The 20,419-nt window shown below is 42.2% G+C and overlaps 1 protein-coding gene across 1 annotated transcript; it reads right to left on the bottom strand.

The window, feature by feature from the left end:
* Positions 1-11,726: 11,726 nt before the first annotated feature.
* On the bottom strand, positions 11,727-20,296 carry LOC142481945 (carbonic anhydrase 1-like). Its single transcript, XM_075582987.1, has 7 exons — positions 20,138-20,296; positions 19,633-19,830; positions 18,474-18,592; positions 16,668-16,763; positions 16,079-16,141; positions 13,440-13,595; positions 11,727-11,990 (listed from the first exon to the last, which is right to left on the bottom strand). The coding sequence occupies exons 1-7, from the start codon at positions 20,172-20,174 to the stop codon at positions 11,871-11,873; spliced, it is 789 nt and encodes a 262-aa protein (XP_075439102.1). The 5' UTR covers positions 20,175-20,296; the 3' UTR covers positions 11,727-11,870.
* Between the last annotated feature and the right edge of the window lie 123 nt (positions 20,297-20,419).

The following is a 20,419-nucleotide window of genomic DNA, read 5'->3' as shown; positions in this document are numbered from 1 at the left end:
TGTATACAGCATTACATTCACTATGTGGTGTTTTACTGTGTTTACCCCACATATTACCACTTAGGTGTATTGGGATTGCTTAGCAACCAGCCGCTCCCACCCATACCTCATCTCTACTTTGACACCATTTTCATTCTCACAAGGTATGTGACTGCCTTCACTTCTGTGTCTTCTTGAGAAAGGTCCATGTATTATTTTTATTTAGAAAATGTTTTACCAGGAAGTAATACATTGAGAGTTACCTCTCGTTTTCAAGTATGTCCTAGGCAGAGAGTTATGAATACAGTACATGGTTACATTAAATGAACACATTATACATTATATTTAAAGACATTTCATGAACAGTTAAAGATAATATATGTTATGGGCATATCTAGCAGTTACAGACCAGATTAAAAAAATGAGACAGATGAAGTTTTGAAACAATTTAGACCGGTGGTAGCTTTGAGTGTCTCTGGTAGTCTCCATTTGTGAGATGCATGGTAAGAGAAGGATGAGCGACCGGTTTCTTTGTTGAAACTTGGGACTGTGAAAAGTCTTTTGGAGTCAGATCTCAGGTGATAAGGGCTTTGTGTGCTAGGGGTGAGAAGCTTGTTCAGATAGGCGGGTAGCTTGCCCAGAAATAATTTGAAGGCACGATTGGAAAAATGTACTTTGCGCCTAGACTCAAGTGACAACCAATCTAGACATTTGAGCATGTAGCAATGATGTTGTTGTTACATTGTAGGATAAAGCAGCATATTGAGTTGTAGAGGGTGTCCAGTTTGCTAAGGTGAGTTTGGATTGCTTTACCATTTACTATGGGGCTTATTCTAGTAGCTTCGATGTTATCACTGTCAGATCGAACAGTTTGGCATGACCCTACCGAATAATCTGACATTTGTGTTATCACGGTTATTCAGAAACAATGATCGTAAGTCAGAAACCGTGAGGGAAGAAAATACAACAACCCTACTGCCCCCTCTACTCCCCACACCCTCCCCCACAACACATACAGTACAATAATGGGCAAAATTCCTATTATCAAGATATGGATAATAGCACATTTGCCCATTAAAAATAAAACAGTACCCAGCCAGCATAACATAAATTAAAGTTCTACTTACCCCTGTCAGGATGAAGGCTGCTCTGGTCCTCATCACCATCTTTCTCGCCTTCCTCTGCATCTTCCGTGGGCAGTAACATAAAAAAAAAAATGAACTACTACCAGTAACCCCTTAATTACCTTTGTGGTTAGTAACCGCTATGGTAATTAAGTTGTTACCCCCCTCCCTGCTACTCAACTGGGAAGCCTAACCATCCTCTCCGGGCAACAACCTCGACCCCCCCATCCCCTCTACCCATTGATTGTCAATGTGGTAAACCATGCCCAAATAGATGTATTGCCAAAATTGCAATAAATGGGCAACCTAAAAAAAAAGAACCACTAAATAAAACACATTACATTTAAAAAAAAAACTAGCATTGCACAATAAACCAATTGATTGTGACAATATGTGCATGGGTCCTGAAGCAGGATCGCTGTATGCAGAAACACCAATGAGGCGGCCAAAGCAAAAACTGGAAGTGACACGATTAAGCATTACCGGAAGTGACGCGGGACCAAGCAGAGGTGACGTCAGATGCCGGAAAGATCCAGGAGGGAAGCCCTAGAGCAGCGTTGCGCAAACTTTTTCAACTGCGGCCACCTTCCAGGGAGCCCCCCTCCCCCGAAGGCACGGCTTCAAATGACGTTGCGATTCACGTCATGTGACCCTACATGTCATTTGACGTGCATTGCCATGGCGACGCATGACGTCACATGACCGTGGCAAAATTTGATGCCGCGTTGCCATGGCGACGCGTCGCCGAATACCCGGCTGCCAGTAGGTAAGTGAGGTTACAGAGGTCTCACGCCTCCCCTGGCATTAAATTAAATGCCTGGGGGAAGAGCGCAGGGCTTCTGTAACAGCCCACGCCCCCCCCCTGCAAATTCTCTCGCCCCCCCCTGGGGGGCGCTCCCCCAGTTTGCGCACCGTTGCCCTAGAGGGATACCAGCATAGATACACCGCAACAAACCCGAATCGAATGAGGCAGTTGAAAGATACAGACAGACCCCAGAGATTCCTGCCAGCGATATCATCAGTCTTCCCCACATATCTACATTTTCATGTACAAAATGTGAGTACATTGAGTCCATGGGGGTGTAGCCCTCTTTCCCACCACCCTAAGTGAGGTTGGGGTGGGTAGGTGTATCTGACTACTTATCAGTGTGATGCGGTACCTGTTTGGCATCCAGGAGAGCTGAGCTTCCGCCACAGGGAACCTGGGGTATGTACTTACACTCGGTGCAGCGCCTCCACTGATGAGGGATCCCAACATGGTGGGAGTGTGCCCTCACCAGAACAACCATACAGTAAATACACACAGTGTGAAATAACAGTATTTACTGAGCATGAACGATAACTTCCATGAAACTCTCTTTGCATAACATCACTACCTCATATGAATAACATTTGCATCACCCTGAATGCATACCATCCCCTCACCCACATGTCCATCAACACATCCCCCTCAGTCCCTTGAGTGTCCACAACAATAAAGACCAGTGTGAGTGTGAGGGATAGCGCTTCCCTGTGTTGGGGCCCGGTGGTGCACTTAATATATACTACCTCCCTGATCAGTCCTGATCAGGAAAATCCTTGGAATTCAGCAACACCGCACAGTGATCCCACGCCATGCTGCGCTGCTCTCATGCAGGAATGGATGCACTCGCTGACTCCACAGGGTCCACACAAAATCTTACCTTCCCATCGGGTTTAGGGACCATAACTAGTGGACTACACCACTCACTGCATGATTCCTCAATCACTCCTAAGTGTAACATTTCTTGTACCTCCTTCTCTACCAGGGCCCTACGACTTTCAGGCAACCTATAAGGACGGGAACGTACTTTTACCCCAGGTGCTGTCTCGATCGCATGTGAAATTAAGTTAGTTTGCCCTGGTAAATCAGAAAAAACATAATGGAATTGTGTAATTATTGCTAACAAGTCCTCTTTTTTGTTCAGAGGACAACTGTTTACCCATTGGGATTTTATCGTCACCCACGATGTTCTCCCGTGGGGGCTGAGGACCCAAGTCCATTTCCTCCTCCACCGGGTGGATGAATAGAGCCTGCTGTATCTTCCAGGGTTTCAGCAAGTTCACATGGTAAATTTGTTTACCCTTCCTGGACCCTGGTTGAGCGATCTCGTAATCCACATCACCAGTGCGGCGGAGTACTTCGAATGGGCCCTGCCATTTGGCCAGGAGTTTACTCTCGCAACTGGGTAATAATAACATCACCTGGTCTTCCGGGTGAAACACTCTCATGCGAGCATTCTGATTGTAATGTCTCTCCTGACTGTCCTGGGCTGATCTAAGATTCTCCCTAGCAAAATGGCCGACCACATCTAGGCGCTTTCTAAGGTCTAGTACATATTGCAGGGTATTCTTAAAAGGGGACCGCTGTTCTTCCCAGGACTCTTTTAGGAGGTCTAGGATACCCCGGGATTGGCGGCCATAGAGCAGTTCAAATGGAGAGAATCCCGTGGAGGCCTGGGGAACTTCCCGCACTGCAAACAGCAGAAAAGGGAGAAGTTAATCCTAGGCTCTCTTCTCTGAATCTACAAATTTCCTCAGCATCCCTTTTAGAGTTCGGTTAAATCTTTCCACCAATCCGTCAGTCTGTGGATGGTAGACCGATGTCCGAACAGACTTGACCTCTAGTAACTTTAAGACATCCTGCATCAGTTTAGCCATAAAATTTGTACCTTGGTCTGTCAACTTAACCTGGGGAAGTCCAACCCGTGAGAACAGCTCCAACAACTTGTTGGCTACTTGCTTCGCCGTTGCTGTTCTCAGGGGGAACGCCTCAGGATATCTTGTTGCATAATCAACTATTACAAGAATAAACCTGTGTCCTTTCGCAGAAGGTTCTAGAGGTCCTACCAAGTCTACCCCAATCCTCTCAAAGTGGACTGACACCAAGGGTAGAGGAACCAAAGGGGCTGGTTTTTGTCCCTTTGGACTAGTTAGCTGGCACTCCGGACATGCCGCACATAACTTAGCAATATCACTATGCATCCCTGGCCAATAGAATCGGGACGAAATACGGTCCAATGTTTTATCCCTGACCAGGTGACCACCCCAAGGGACAGTATGGGCTAGAGTGAACACAGATTTAACAAATGCCTTGGGAACCAATATCTGTCTGGTGACCTCCCCTGTTTGTGTCTGCCTATTCACCCTATACAGGATATCATTTGATAACTCAAAATGGGCGAATACTATCACCCCCTGTGCATTCAAAATTTGCTCATCAATTTTTACCACCTTATCATACGGTATCAGGGAGGTATAGGTCTGCTAAATCTCCAGGGCCCATATCCCCCTCCCTCTGGCCATCCCCAGTCATCACTTGTGACTTCTGGCTATTAGAATGGTCACCTTGAGACCCAGATTTCTGCAACCAGTCCTGTTTGTCACAGCGTCTCTGCTTCCGAGTCTTTTGAACCCGGTGTCTACTGGGAAAAAGGTCTGCCGAGAAGGGGTGCAGTTTGCCAGGGTTCTCCTGAGCCATAAAATAAGGCTCCTCATAAGAGACTGGAGCCATTAGGTCCAAAAAGAAAAGCCAGTCCCGGCTGAGCACAACGGGGGCAGGGAGCCAAGGAGCGACTCCTACTTCGAGGTAGGCCTCCTGGCCTTTTACCTGTAGCTGGATTTTGGCCATCGGATACCGCTTTACATCGCCGTGTATACATTCTATACTCCATGGGGAGTCAAATGAACACACGTTAGGCGGTAACAGTTCCTGGAAGAGTTTTCCCAGAGCCCGAATCTACAAGGGCCTGGACGTTTTTTTCCCCAACCTGGGCTGGAAGTAGCCAGGGCTTGTAACTTTCTCAAGCGACGGCCGAGGCGACGGCCCTGCTGAAGGAACAATCCATCTGTGGACAGTCCATGTGCTTGTGGCCTTGTTCTCCGCAGGCGGAACATGGAGAGGGTTCCCTCGCAGGAGGGTGTTGCGGATAGCGCTCCGCTGGACCGGATACTGGAGACCAGGCATCTGGTGGGTCCTGTGGGCAATGTCCTCGGAAGTTCCTCTCATTTGGCGACTAGCCAACATCATGAAGGGAATGAGGGTCTCGGCGGGGACCAGCATTTGGACTCCGCCCTTGCTGGAACGACTGCTCCTTTCGTTGGACTTGGCGGTTGCGTATAAACGGGCCGTAGGTTCCCCGTTGATCAGACCTCCCACTTTGGGCGTCCGCAAGTGCCGGTGGAGTCGGATCCGTCAGGTCCAAGACACTCGCCTGCTCCTCAGCCCCAAGGAAGTTCTCCACGAGTCGGACCGCCAAAGCTAGGGTTTCAGCAGCGTGGCGTTTTACCCACAAGCGTGCAGAAGGGGGTATTATCTGTAGGAATTGTTCCAACACCACCTGCTCAAGAATTGCCTCCTTAGTGCACTCCTCAGCTTATATCTAGCGCGTACACAAGTCCAATAATCGCTGAGCGAGGACCCAGGGTCTCATCTTAGCAGTGTACCTCATGTTCCGGAACTGCTGTCGGTAGGTCTCTGGGGTCAGACCTAAGCGATCCAGTATGGCGGCTTTTACTTGTCCATTGCCTGATCTGCAGGGAGGCCCTGATATGAGGCCTGGGCTTCTCCTATGAGGAGCGGGGCCAAAGCAGTGGCCCAGCGATCTGCATTCCAGCCCTGAGCTACAGCAACCCTTTCAAATGTCAGTAAAAAAGCCTCTGGATCCTCGTTCAGAGCCATTTTCCTCAGGAGAACTGAGGGTTTGTTTGCAGGTTCTGGATTGGCAGACCCCTGGAATAGGGTCAGCAGCCTGGCCATCCGCTCATCCTGTGCTGCCTGTAGTCTTTCATCTCTCTCTGCTTGTAGCCGGGCCTGCTCCTGCATTAACTGTCCCTGCTGTCTGGTCTGCTCACACAGAAACTCTTTCAAAGATTCTTCCATTTTTCTCATTCTTGTGTGTGTGTGGCCCTTTAACTGCAGGGGCCTTTTGAAAATCCCGGCACTTCTGACACCATATGTTTCAGCGTACATGCAACTACACACGCGGGTTCTTTGGATAAGGCTTATTTATTTTAGCCTTAAAACATACAGCACATCAAAAACAAATAGCTTCTCATCAGCAAACAAAAGAAAAATAGCTTTTTCTTCAGCAGACAAAACAAAAATAAGTTTCTCTTTAGCAGACAGAGCAAAAATAAGGCAGCTACTCTTTTGTATGCAGGAGACAAACAGTTCATAAACCATGTACTTTTCAAACAGACCTTGTACAGTATCAGTAATCTCTTCAGTAACTAACTCCTGTCTCCTGACCAGCTAGCTGCATGTGTGCACATCCTGGTTTTTTTTAACACATCTTGATTAGGCAGCTGGGATTCAACTAATTGCCATGAGCTTCCCAGCTGAAGTTAACCTCATCACTGCTGCACTGCAGACTAAACATATATCTGCCAGGTATATAGCTGCTGGCTTTAATTTACCCTGTCACAGGGCTCTACAAGAGGAAATCTGTGATGCCATTTTTCCTGGTTGCTGTGCTTTTTTCTTATCATGAAAGTCTAGGTAGGCACTATCTTCATATACACACAAGTCTAGCATCTCCTTATTATCAATTTCAAAAGGTAAATTCTCATGGGATACCTAATTATTGCATCTAAATGTAACACCCTTCCCCCCCCCTTAGTGAGATAGAAGGGGGATATGGTGTTCATGGTGTTCACCTGCAGGTATCCAGGAGCCTGGGCCTCCACAGGGCAGGGAGCTTGGAGGGTAGATATTCTCTTTCACAGGAAAGGGTGCAGCGCCTCCACCTGCAAGGGCTATGTCAGGGGCAGGGGTGACCGCTTGCAGGAACGTGTAGATCAGTAACTTATTACAGACTGCCAGGGACTTTGAAAACTGGTTGAGGTTTATTGTCTGCAGGATCAGCATGAACAAACAGTAACAATCAGGACAGGTTTTAGCTCCCTGTAGGTCATCCGAACTAGCCCCTCACACTACCCCTCCCATGTGTAGGCTGGCTTCACCTCCTCCCATGTTAGGGTAGCTGTTCTTTGTCTCCTAGCTCCAGGACCTCACAGTTAGGAATCTCCCTCCTCTATGCTCTGTGCAAGGATTAAGGCTTCCCCTTTATTCGCCTGCCTGATGATATGGCTGGCTGCTCTGCTTGCCTTCCCTGGGGTCTGTACTCTGGCACAACTGGGCCCGACTTAATCCAGCTCACCTTCTCCGGCCTCTCTTCACCCGTACATTCCTAATCCTAAAGGGCGGTCCCCCAATTTATATACCCTGGGGGTGTGAACCTTTCCTTCCCAAGTCTCTGGGCAAAACAAAGTGTTGCACAGCATCACCTCACTGGTCACATGAGCTACTAGAATCTTCCTAGCTCTGAGTCATGTGCCAGGAAGCTGCAACATTGTAACATAGCTCTGAGCTAGCTCTCATGCAAGACTAAGTGCAAAGGGTTTAATTCTTACACTGCCAGAGTGTTGTCCTAGCCTGCATGCTAAAAGGGTCTGGTTTTAGCAAGGGGGCTACATAAATATATGAATAAGTGCCTTAAACTTTTTAGAGCACCATGCTCCTGTTTAGGAATGTTTTCATCCCCTTTCTCAAGGTCTGTTGAATTCAAGTATGCCAGTTACTTATGTTTATCTGATTGACTAATGACAGCTTCATAATTACTATACATACTGTACAGTGGACAAAACAGACAACACATCATCTCTAGGTTAAAAGACTGGCAGTCTTATCAACAGAAGCCATTAGGTACACATGGTAAAAACACTCCAAAGCTTTTCTTTACTATGGTAAAGTTAAAAGATTACAAATATACATATTATAATTTTAAAATGACAATCATCTACATTTATCCTAATAAACATACCACTGTCTTTCATTTACTTTAATCCTAGAAGGGACTTCCCTCTTATCAATTTATTACTTCTTAACTGAATTGTTGAGCGTTGTATATATTAGCATCTTTAATAAAACAGTGTATTTCGTTTAGCAAGGCTCATGACACTGTATGACACATGCTCATGACACATGCTCATGATATTGTAGAGTTGTATGTGTTGCAAGTAAAGATAAGTTGTTATACCACCGTGTGAATATTCATTCTTTACTATGTGTTCCTTGGAAGGGGTTATCCAACTGTGCTAGGATCCTTCTCAGGTGGAGGCGCTGTCATCAGATAAACCACCACCACCCCAGGCTCCCTGCAGCGGAGGATCAGGCCTCCTGTTAGCCACGCAGCTAACACACCACAGGTAGTTTCCCTAGACATGGGGAGGAAGGGGGCTACATGTAATTTGAAAGACAAATGTACAGTACACAGATCAGATTGTAATATCTTTTTGTAACACTCCACACAACAAAATTTAATCAGGACGCAGATAGAATAAAGAGAATTCTTGAACGACATTGGCATCTACTGCAGGATGATCCAATTCTAAAAGAACACTTATTGTACCAAACCATCCCAGAGTGATCTTTTAAAAAAGCAGGTAACATTAAAAATAAATTGGCACCTAGCACTTTTAGATCCTCTGGAACATCAGTACAATCCAATTGGCTCACCAGTACAATTGGCTTTCATAAATGTCATTCATGTAAGGCCTGTTCGAACGTCTCACGGGACAAAATGAATTTTGATTCAGCAGTCAGTGGTGAAAGATTCAGTATGAAGCAGTTTATCAACTATTAATCCACATTTGTAATCTATCTGCTCCATTGCCCATGTAGTCTCCAGTATGTGGGACGCACTTGCAGACCCCTGCGAGTACGCATACTGGAGCACATGGGCAATATTAAAAAACAACTTCAAACCCATAGTGTACCAAGACATTTCCAACTGAAACATAACAGGGATCCTACAGGCCTTATTTATCGGGCTATCGAGCACGTTCCTCCATGCTGGCGGGAGGGGGGGGGGGGGGGGAGGGTGGTGATAGACTATTGCAAAAAGAGACCTTTTGGATTTACAGACTTAAAACACTTGCCCCAAGGGGTTTGAACGTTGATATTAATATCGGTGCTTTTATTTAATAGTTTGTTTCCATAGACTGATGTGTCCTGTTTTTCTGTCTTGATCCTTTTTTCAGAGCATTAACTTTGCGGTACACTTCTCCTGCCATATATATATATATATATATATATATATATATTAATATAATTCTCCTGCCATATATATATTTTAATATTTTAATATATTTTTAATATTATTATTGTCATTTTTAATATATTCTTATATGTTTTGTTGTTTTTATATTATTTTATATTGTTTTTTATATTATTTTATATTTTAAAGTACAGTCCCAACATGTTTTAGTTGTATATTTATTTATCTATCCACTTATCTACCATTTGGTATTTTATTTTAGTTTAATTGCCTAGCGTGTTTCCATCAGTTGATTTTAAGTTCTATTTTATTGTGATCACATTTTGACTGCCTATCACTTATGCATGCATACTATGCTAAGAACTATGCACTTAGAGCTTCAATCAGGACAACAGTGCCAGATTGGCTGTAACAATCTATCCAACAAGCTGCAGTAACTCCGATCTGATTAAGACTGCTATAAAGCTCCACTCCTCTCCACAACCACCAAACCTGACGAAGGAAGTATGCTTCCGAAACGCGTAGTTCCTGGTGGAGTGCGGAGCCTTTTTGACCTGTGACAGCCACCGTAGTCCTCGCAACCATCCCGGAACCAGCCCTCAATCCGGACGCGGAGCAAGGGACTTTCTGCAACCGAGACTGTTCGCCTGGACTGCGAAGCTTATCGTTTTTATTTTTATGTAAGTTCACACAGTATTTTCCATTCCGTACTGTCGTGTAATAAATTACCTTTGTACCATATACTACTCTGGTCTTTCTCCTTCCCTGGGTTTGCTGCGAGTCAAATATCAGTCCATGCACTAAAGACGCAGACACCTAACGTCGGAAAGAAGCCAGCAGTAAAGAACTATCTGAGTGTCCTTCACTTGTACATGCCAATGTAAGTGTTTATAGCATTACCATTTGGTTATCATCCCCTCCTGTATCCCCTGTTGTAATATATACCGTCACTTAGCTGATACAGTACTACTTTTGCCCTCCTCTGCTGATCTATCCATTGCAACGAGCTCCCCACGAACCATAGTGACAAGAGGGAAGCAGCCTATCGTGTGTACAGATTACATCTAGTGATCACTACGCCTGCTATTGGAGAGAAGCAACTAAATAAAGACACAGTTGAGTGATCGTTACTCACACACGCCCGTGTGAGTAAATATTCTATTTATCCAGACACCTCCCCAAAGAAAATATCCTTTTATACCTATTACCCAATCATTATTCATATTGGGCCACTGTGCCTTTTCTCTGTTCCACTGCGACCACTGAGGACATCAGGTGACAGTGAAAAGCATCCAATTGTGGATAAAGATAAAGACAACACTGAGGGTTTTCGTTCACACATGCCCGTGTGAGTAGACTTAGTTCCTATTATAATCCAATACCACCCTCACCTTTAAAATTGTTTAAGATTGTTTTTGGTACTTAATTCATATTCTCTGTTTTCTCATTTGTATGCGCTCATCTCCACGACCATTCACATTGTAACACTCCTTGCCCAGTTCCGAAGGAGTTTACATTGAGTTGGATGTATATACATGGCAAGGCTGAGTCTATCGTACATTTTCAGGGTGCTAGATCCATGCAGGCTGGGTGTGGATATGCAGATAGAATAATAATGGACCTTCTTCACATCTGTTGATAATGCTCGACTTACAAAAGACAGATTTCTCATAGACAGTAACTGGTGGCAAACAATATGGTTACTTTGTGCTTCTTCCCCTGGTAGCTCTTATTCCTACACTGGGGAGGTACTTAGGCTTGTTTCCCTTCTTATTGGTTAGATTGGCAATCTCCTGCAAAGCTTCAATAATGCCCTAATTCAGGTGGGCCCCTGCTGGGTAGAGCTATATATACCCTTCTATTTCCCTATAGTGACATCACTGGTCACAAGATACAGTAGAGGCAACGTTTATTCTAACATTTGCCGTAAACTAGCCGGGTTACATTCTGGGTATGTGCTGGGTATGTGCTGGGTATGTTCTGGGCTAGTTTGAGGCACGTTTAAGGCATTTCTGCATTGACTAACGACCCATAGGATTAACACAGCAGGGATCCCTGGCAGTCCAATTCAGTTTGAATGGGACTGCCAGGGACCCCCGCTGTTAATCTGATAGGCCATTAATCAATGCAGACATGCTGGGGCTAGTTTAAGGAAAGTTTAAGGCATGTATTCAGAATGTACCTGGGTGTTTCCTGGTTTTTTTGGGGAATTGCCACTGGTTTTTGTTCGAATAAGAGTTGCCTCTACTGTATACAAATGAGTGAGCACCCCCTTCTGCATAGGGTGATCCCATACAGTTAACCCATTAAGGCTGTTAACCCTTTACATGAACTAGTAGTCCCCAGATGGGGGTCTACATAGTGATCAGGGACTCATCTCAAATTCTATTTCTATGTTAATAATCCATATTCATTTGGTGAACAGGTAAGTGTGTGTAAATTCATGACAATAGCCTCTCTGCTTAGATGGTGCTAATGATACAACACATTTTGAATTCCTGTTATAAATGATTATTGAGACCTCAAATAGCATGTACACATGAAGTGTTCTTGACTGATCATTTTATTGTTTTAGTTCCATTGTATATAATAACATTAACATGCACCTATTTCTTTGCTATCATGTCACAGTTGCTTATTAAAAGAGACTTCTTATTGTAATGTGTACATTTTCCTGTTTCTTATCCTTTTAATGAAAAGAGGCTTTCAGTTCTCTGCCCTTTAGAGGCTGGGTAGGTCGATGATTGGTCAGAATGGGACAAGCTTTTTCCCCGTCTCCAGAAGACAAGAGGCTGCGGAATTGGTTTATCTAAGATAAAAGGAAAATAGCATAAATAAACAAGTGACGGGTGTATTTATATAGATACAGTACATGAAATGCTTGATAGTTCAAGAAATGTAAAACAAAACCTTTCAATATCTTTAAGCATGTGTAAGTGTATATTATTGCACATATGCTCTGTGGTGGACACTGTTTTTGTGCAGTTTGACAATTACTGGGGTATGTATCAAATAGATACATTTGCAAAGGTGCAAACGGCGTCCTTTTCACTAAGCAACACTTTGCATCAGAGCATCAAGGTGCTTGCCAGCTCTTTCTTAGTTCTTAATACATTTATTAGATGAACTGGAATAATGGGTAATTCCATGTACTCCAAAACTGCTGTTCGGGCACAATCCCCCATTGATGCCAATGGGAATTTCTGGTCGAACAGCTGATTTGGAGTGTATAAAATATACCCCTAAAAGTGCATAAGAATAAGTGGGGCAATTCCCATACAGTATAAACATTGCATACATTCATTGCATATAGTGCAAGATTGATCCACATTTATTTGACATTGTGATAATGTATCTCTGGGTACTAGAGCTCAGTAAAATCCGCTATTTCCACTTCTGTGGAATGTTAGCACTTTTGCAGAATTGTATCTCTTACGCCATTTGCAGATTTTCACAAAATATTAACAGATTTATTGCAGGTGCGTCAGCGTGTTAGCCATGCCCCTTTTCACATGCAGCTGGTGTCTGGACAATGGTGTCTGCTCCCACTGGCACGTTGTGTATGTCACACTGCAAAGTGCCAGCGCCGGCATTAACGACCGCTACATTTGTATATTAACTGCTGATTTCTCCCCCCCCCCCAATTTTTTTTTTTATTGGTTTGCTATTTAATTCTGGGGATTCTCCGTCCCCTCAATTTATGAACAATCCCTCAGCCTGTCCTGTTTTACACGCAATTTCGGCCAAAGAAATATGTCTCAGTTGGTGCTATTTTACACGTCATTCTCAGGATTTTTTTCGCCCACAGATCAGTAAGGGTCCCTCAGTTTATACTTTTAATATAGTCATATTGCCGATTTGTCACTGTTGCCAATTCTAGGCAAATTCCACAGAGATACAGAAAATGTAGAAAAACCTGCAATTTTATTTTCAATTATACTGAATAAATGAAATGGCTCACAACTTTCTGCAGTGAAAACAGAAAGTCCACAGTTTGCTATTATTGCACAGATGGAATATTTTGTAAACTCAGCTCTGTAGGGTACTATGGATGCAGCAGACATTACCTCTCCCATTAACGTGATGCATTTGCATTAACTTTGGTGCATTATTTAACAGCAGCGCTATTAAAAATAAGAGTTAATGAACATGTTATTTATGTCATTTTGTGCAATTTCTGTATCTCAAGTAAATTATGTATAATTCTTCTTGGGAATATTTTCCAACATATTTTGTTATGTTTCCTTTTTAGTAATACCTGCTCAGAACTGGCATTTATGGGCTCTTTGAAGATAATCCATGTGACACACTCATACAGAGGAGGGTGAGTCAATGAACCATGGTAGGTCCAGTAGTCCAGGGAACCAGGGAGCAGAGTTGAAGCATCAAAATTGGTAAAGTCAGCTTCTTGGCCCTAGAAGAGAATAATAAGATATTAAATAATAATCAATGAAAATAGTTCGAACCATTTTCAAATGTCTTACCTGTTTCAGTAAATAGACTAGAATAAAATGATATGGTCTACGTTAAGAAAATGTGTTGGTTTTTATGAGCCTGGTTATTAAAATCAGCATTACAAATGTAATTTTAAGAAATATTAGCAGCTAGTTGCATCAATGTACCATTGATTTACGTATCCCCACACTAACATTGAAAGTTGCAAAAGATTCAGGCTTACTCAAGCAGAGAGATGAGTCAGATAGATGTGCCCAACTATTGGGATTAGGCTGGATAACGGCATGGTAAAAGTATGCCATAATCAGACTTTTCCCTTTGTTTATTGCAGCAATGACAACCTGCCTCCATGGCATCCTGTGACTAGATTCCAGTTCTGGTTAATGCAGGACTATTAATAACCAGAATGCTTTGGGATTGAAGTTAGAACACAAGGACTGCACCAAAGTCTCATGATGGCAGAGCCATATTGTCCATAATGTTAATGGTTCTCTTTTATGTTATGTATTTGTAAGTGTAAGGGGGTCACCCCCGGTTCCCCTGATCTTCCTTTGCCCCCTGCCTTACACCTGTGGCAGTGGAGGAAGGGGACAGCGACTTCTCCCGGCGGGCACCGCCCTCTTGGTTATGGCGCGAGCTTCATCCATGCGCAGTAAAGATCGTACACGCGGTCCCCATAGAAAAGAGCTGTACCAAGAACTACAATTCCCAGCAGCCTCTGAGGACTGCACTTTAACCCTTGTCACAGGCAGCATTGAAGCCAATAGAGCTGGCAGATTCTCATGCTGCAGAGTTGCAACAATGTTGTGTGCAGACAGGATTTTTGTTATTCAGAGCGAGGAGCAGCCAAGGGAAGGAGGTAGGGTACAGGAGTCAGTGACTCCCTGTACTAGGCCAGCAACCCCCAAGGCCCGAGATAGCCCTGAGTCGCCCAGTGGAGTGAGTGTTGCCAGGGACAGCCCTCAGGTTAGGGACCCTGTCACTTGCATGAGTTGGAGCTGGGGAGCTGTGAGGGAAGGAAGGGTGCAGGGAGTGAGTGCAGCTCCTGCACCCAGATAGGTACCCACATCCCAGGTAGGCCCCAACTCCCCACCAGGTTAGTGGGTAATTGATAAGGGATGGCCCAAGATAGGGACGCTGCCCTTAGTGTCAGTGTGCTCTCTTGTCAGGGTCACGGCTGTCAGTGCCGTGAGGTCTGACAGGCAGGCAGGCACAGTGTTGTGCAGCACGTTGGCTGCAAGCATCCAGTGGGTCACAGCTTGTTGCTGCAGGCGCTGGGACCAGTTAGTTAATAGTGAGGCAGAGGGGACTCGGGTAGTACGGGAGGAGGTAGTGCGGGTGCAGGGGGTCAGGGACCCCTGCATAAGATAGGCTACTCCGTAGGCCATAGGAGTTTTCCCCAAAGCTATTCCAGGTTGCTGTGCTGTAGGGACGGCCTATAGTATGGCGCGTGTCACTGTAGTTCAGAAGGAACCCCATATAGAGACACAGTGGACGCTACGCCACCGTGCAGCGAGTGGGCGCAGTTCTTCATTGTGGCTGTTGCAGTCCTCCGGGTGGGATCGCCCTGGAGGTGGTTCCGGTGTTCTTTGGTCGCCGGATCCTTTGCGAAGCCAGTTGGAGATCCAAGCACCGGAGTGCTCGGGCAGGTACTATTAAATCAACAAGTGCACCAACGGGCCCTTAGTTTAATAGTGACTGCGCAGTCACCCATATTCTCTCTCTCTGCAAGAGTGCGGGACATTGGGTGGGGATTCCAGGGACACTGGGTGGGATCACTTGGTGTTGGGGAAGCTCCCTGCGTGACGCCGCAGTCAGTGTCTCCTCCCGAGAGGGACACCCGTTATTCTGTGTATGGTATTTGTGTTGTATGCTGTTTCTTATGTTCCCAAGTAAACGTTCTTATTTACTATACAAATAGGTGTGCGAGTTATTTGTATGTGTCCTGCGAGGAACCACTCCCCCTATGGTGGGAGCCATCGCAGGTGGAGGCGCAGCACCGAGTACGCGGTTACTCATAGTATCATATAATTGCCCCAGGTTCCCCGTGGCGGAAGCTCAGCCCTCCTGTGAGCCAACAGGTAAAGCACCACACACCAGGTAACACTGTATGTTCTCCGCACCCACACTATAATCTGCGATTGGGTGGGGGAATACCCGTTACATAAGAAAAACATGTGTGTTCTGTTATAGAGATGCAGAAAAACCTGCAAAAGTCAAGGCAGTTCAAGGCAGTTCAGGACATGAACTTTCTTTCACATCTCCCTCACAGAGGCATGCTAAGAAAGGACATTGACTGTGTTCTTATTTGTTCTGTAATTTTTTCAGTTTAAATAAAACAAAACCTTTGTGGGAACAGATAGGATATTCGGGAAAATTCACATTGTACTACTTCTACTAATACAGCAAGAGGGTCTGTTTGCCGACAGGTTATTTTCTTACCTTTGTTTTAATGAGATTCAATGCACCAACAACTTTTTGCAGGCCTGGGTGGGCATTACCAACCTTTAATGCAATAGAAATAAACGGTGAATTAATCATTCTTACAATTAATAAAAGAATCTAATTTAAAATGTTTCAGATTTGTGTTTTTAATGTGTAGAATGTAGAGTGGAAAGCAATGAGAAATGTCAACACCACAGAAACACCCCTTTAACTATACTGTGTTACTGCTGTGAAGCGCTATGTATGTTAATGGTGCTATATAGATAAAGACATACATACATTCCCACCTCTTTAATAATGTTTGCACATTCTGTGCGCTGAGATGCTTCCAATGCTTCTATTTGTTCAGATTGTATATGTTTGTGTAATATCACAGCATACTGTATTTTATTGGTTGGGGCCATCAGTCTGATCATTTTTCCAACCAATACATTCTATAAAGTAACTTTGAGCTAGGATGGAAGAATAGTATTTGTACGACTGATAATGTTAATCTATTTCATGACTAGAAAAATACGTGGTCCTAATTAAGTACTTTAGTAGTTTGTGTATAAATGAAAACAACCCACCCTGTAATATAACTGACCTTTAGAAAAACGGTAAGAATGACACATCCATCAGGATTTTTAGCAGCCTCAGCAAAACTTGAATACTTGTCTGAGTTCCAGTGAACCAGATGTAACTGAAAAACAATATCAATTATTTTAAATGTAATTCGTTTTCTACCAGTGATGCTTTCAAAGTGGAAGACAATATTAAATCAGTCACAATGAGAGTATATATTTGCTCGAAATAGTTGACAGTTTTAATTAAACAAAGTAAAACCGGTATTGAGTAGTTGAATAGCTGCTAGCAACTCTCAGAAATCAACGCATATTGGAAAAAGGAAATTTCAGACAGCAGACATGGGTTTAGTACTGAGCTTAATAGTACATACAACTTACATGTTTTTTTATTGAAAAAATAAAACAAAAACACAAACTATACTTTATCATGCCACACTTTTTTGTATCATGAAACTATTTGATGGTGAGGTACTTACTGTAGCTTTTTCTTTGTATCTTTGCCTTTTCAGTGTAAATTAAATCGAGACTACTGTAAGATTCTACCCTGTTTCATTAGCTGTGGCACAAAAGCATCAGAGATTCATTTTACAGAACATATTTATATTGTCAATGTGTATACACAAATAATGTGAAACTGTGTATTTTAATTGATTGTATAACTGGAAAACTTTAATGTAACGACATATGCATAGCATGCTACCCTTCCACTCCCTTCTTTTTTGTGTACCCCTTCCCCATTGATTATTTGTATTTCATACTGTATGTGAAAAAATTCTGAAATAAATAAACAGTTAAAAAAATGCACACAATCTTTTGTTTTGATTTAACAAAAACTCTGAATTTACACTCTTTCCCTTTTAAATGAATTCTAGTATAACATACAGTAAGTCATAAAAAAATACTTTTTTTGCTTTCTACATTGCTGTTCTACAATCAATTCACAAGCAAAGCTGCTCAGTGGACTCTCTCATAGATACAGGTAGATAATCTTGAAACTTTATGCTGTATTCCAATATTGGAAAACTAACAACAAGTTAATAGACTGGGATAAAGACGGAGCTTTGAGTATCTACCCCTTTGTATGTAATGCCTGATGGAGGTTCCAAAATCATGCTTCCTCTGATTTGCTCAATTAAGAACTAATTATATTATTAAGATAAAAACATCACTTATATTGACTTAAAAGCTCACATCTATAATGATAAACAGTTGGATATCTGGGGACCAATATTGATATAATAAAAACTAAATAATGCTACTCTGTTCTTTAAAAAAAGGTCCAAGTCAGTTCTGTAAATCCTACAATCTTATGGGTTGCATGGGGTTAAAAGGTAACTGAAGATGAAGATAATAACTGTGTATGTGGGCATTTTATATTATTTTACGATTTTACTAGTTTGTCACTCATTGGAGAGTTGCCGCAGGCCAATGTAATTACCCCATTAATCAGAAACACAGTGGTCATTAGAAAGCCAGTAATATTTTATGAATGCTGTCTGTTCTTGTTGGTCATGATGGGTGAGAGTAAGCAAAAAGTAAAAAAAATGTGAAATATGAATGAAGAAGTATTTAAGTTTTGAATTTGATTGAATTAACTAAAACATTCAGAGAAAGAAGAAAATGGTAAAGTAAGGAAGGGACACTGCACAAAATAAAGATTTATTTAGAGAAAGAAGGGTTGGTAGCAATGTTGGTTCTTTTTCCCCCTGTGTTCAAAGCCTATAACGTACCAACTAAATGTTGGTCCAATAAAAGGTATCACACTTCCTACAGTACTGTTTCTGCCTTCTGTATTAATTTACCACATTAATTTCAAGATGTATTACCTCTGATGCATATCCTTTTCCATCCACAGTGTGTTCTGACCCATAGTCATTGGTAGGACCCCAGTGGAAGTGGAACTGGTTCAATCGGTAGCATGCTTTAAGAGGCCCCCCTTTTACCACTGGAAATAACAACAATTTAGCTTACAACGTGCCACGAACAATACAAGTTCAATTAATTATTGTCTTCAGCAACCAAGGGATAAGGTGAATTACACTAAGTCTTGTTGGTACTTAATTTGTATAGAGACATGAGAGTAACTCAAAACAGATACTGTAAACAAAAGGTACAGTAATACAGATATGAGAAGTTTCGTAACAACAATGGATAAATCTGTTATGTACTTATACATTAGATACAAGTGGCCGTGCTAGTCCAGTTGCGATTATGCAAAATAAATGAGTACTCATTTATGTACTTACAGTATACAAATGTACAGTTCCAGGATTCCACCAATGTACTGTATATTTGGAGGCTAGAAATGATTGGTTGCTATACATGATTTGCTGCATCCCTATCCTATGAACCAATATAACAGTATTGTTTAGAAGCCCAAATATAGATAATGCTGGACGTAGGGGCATCTTTTATTTGTATAAATTATGTTACTGTGTTTATATAAACTGGTGCTATTCTCATACGATAGTATTTACTTTCCGAAGTTTGTCCTGTAACCATTTAAAGTTAATTTAACCCATCATAATTGAAAGTTTATAAATGTTGGGATTACCTACCACTCATTACTTTGTAATGCAGCCCACAAAAAAAACTATTTTGTGATTGAATTAGGATGAAGATAAAACATTGCGTGCTGGATTATGGTGATGGGAATGCTTCCATGGTTATTTCACCAGTGTAATTCTTTTTAAGAATGTTTCTTTTTTTGTAATTCCTTTTAAGAGAAAGAACCTGAAGAAACTATTCTGACAAGAGATTTATGAAATGGAATGAATTGCATTAAATCAATAGAAATGCCACAGATTCCCCATCCGGTACCTAAATTATCTATAGCATAACTATTGGAAATGCTTCAAATTAGTATTAAACCAGTTGAATTAAATATGTGTAAAATAAATTTAGGAATAAATGCTAATTTTTTTTTTACAATAAATCGTTAAATAAAGAAAACTATTATATAGTCAAAATAAGTTATTACTGTACCTGATAAATTCCCCTTGTCCTCAGAGAGCACGTGAAATGAGTGTCCAATGTTGACTATGGATTTTACAGCATTCGGATTGTAGTTAATACTTAGAGACTTCAGTGACTCATCAGGCTTCGCTTCTTTGCTTTTAATATCAATTGGAGATTGAAAGTTTCCTTGAGCAATTGGATAAAGTTTGTGCCAATGATCAGGTCCTATAAAAAATTAAACATGTTTCAATAAACAGTACCACAGAACAGTCAGTGTTATACTGTTTATGCTGTGGATATGTTAAACCTTATATATAAATAAGGCTGAAAATTATGTGTATATTTTAACATTGTTACAGCAGCTTTGCTTCTTATTTTGTCCCTTTTGACAATGTACGTTATTGTATGAACTACTAAAGATTTCTGCTGCACATTGTTACTATAGAATACATTATCATCTGTGGTATATACATGTTTTGTAATAATGTTATGCAGTTTGATCCATACATAACATTAGAAGAGTTCTACATACCATTTTGTGCATCATATCCCCAGTTCTCAGTGCTCATGGTTCTAGATTTGAGGCAGCTGCTTATTCTCTATGGCAGTAGCAATGCAAAGTTGTTTCAGAGCTACTGTACTTGATATGTCTTACTGCCTTCTGTGTGTCAGCTTTTATAAGCTCGATGCTAAGACTTTATAGTCTAGTTTATTTATCTTGCCCAATCTCCACGTGACATGTGATGTACAATAAAATAAACAAATCACAAAGTAGACAATTTACTGTAGATCATAGAAAAATTATTGCTTTGGA

Source organism: Ascaphus truei, chromosome 2 (assembly GCF_040206685.1).
Source record: "Ascaphus truei isolate aAscTru1 chromosome 2, aAscTru1.hap1, whole genome shotgun sequence".
Taxonomy (NCBI): Eukaryota; Metazoa; Chordata; class Amphibia; order Anura; family Ascaphidae; genus Ascaphus; species Ascaphus truei.
This window is presented reverse-complemented; position numbering and strand designations above follow the sequence as displayed.

Bases quoted from the DNA above. Each gene is read 5' to 3' on its own strand.
- LOC142481945 (XM_075582987.1), bottom strand. From the start codon at position 20,174: ATGAGCACTGAGAACTGGGGATATGATGCACAAAATG. The intron at 18,593-19,632 runs GTACAGTAATAA...TGTTATTTCCAG, and splicing joins GGACAAGGGGAATTTATCAG to TGGTAAAAGGGGGGCCTCTT. The intron at 16,764-18,473 runs GTAATACATCTT...ATTGTTTTTCAG, and splicing joins GAAAAGGATATGCATCAGAG to TTACATCTGGTTCACTGGAA.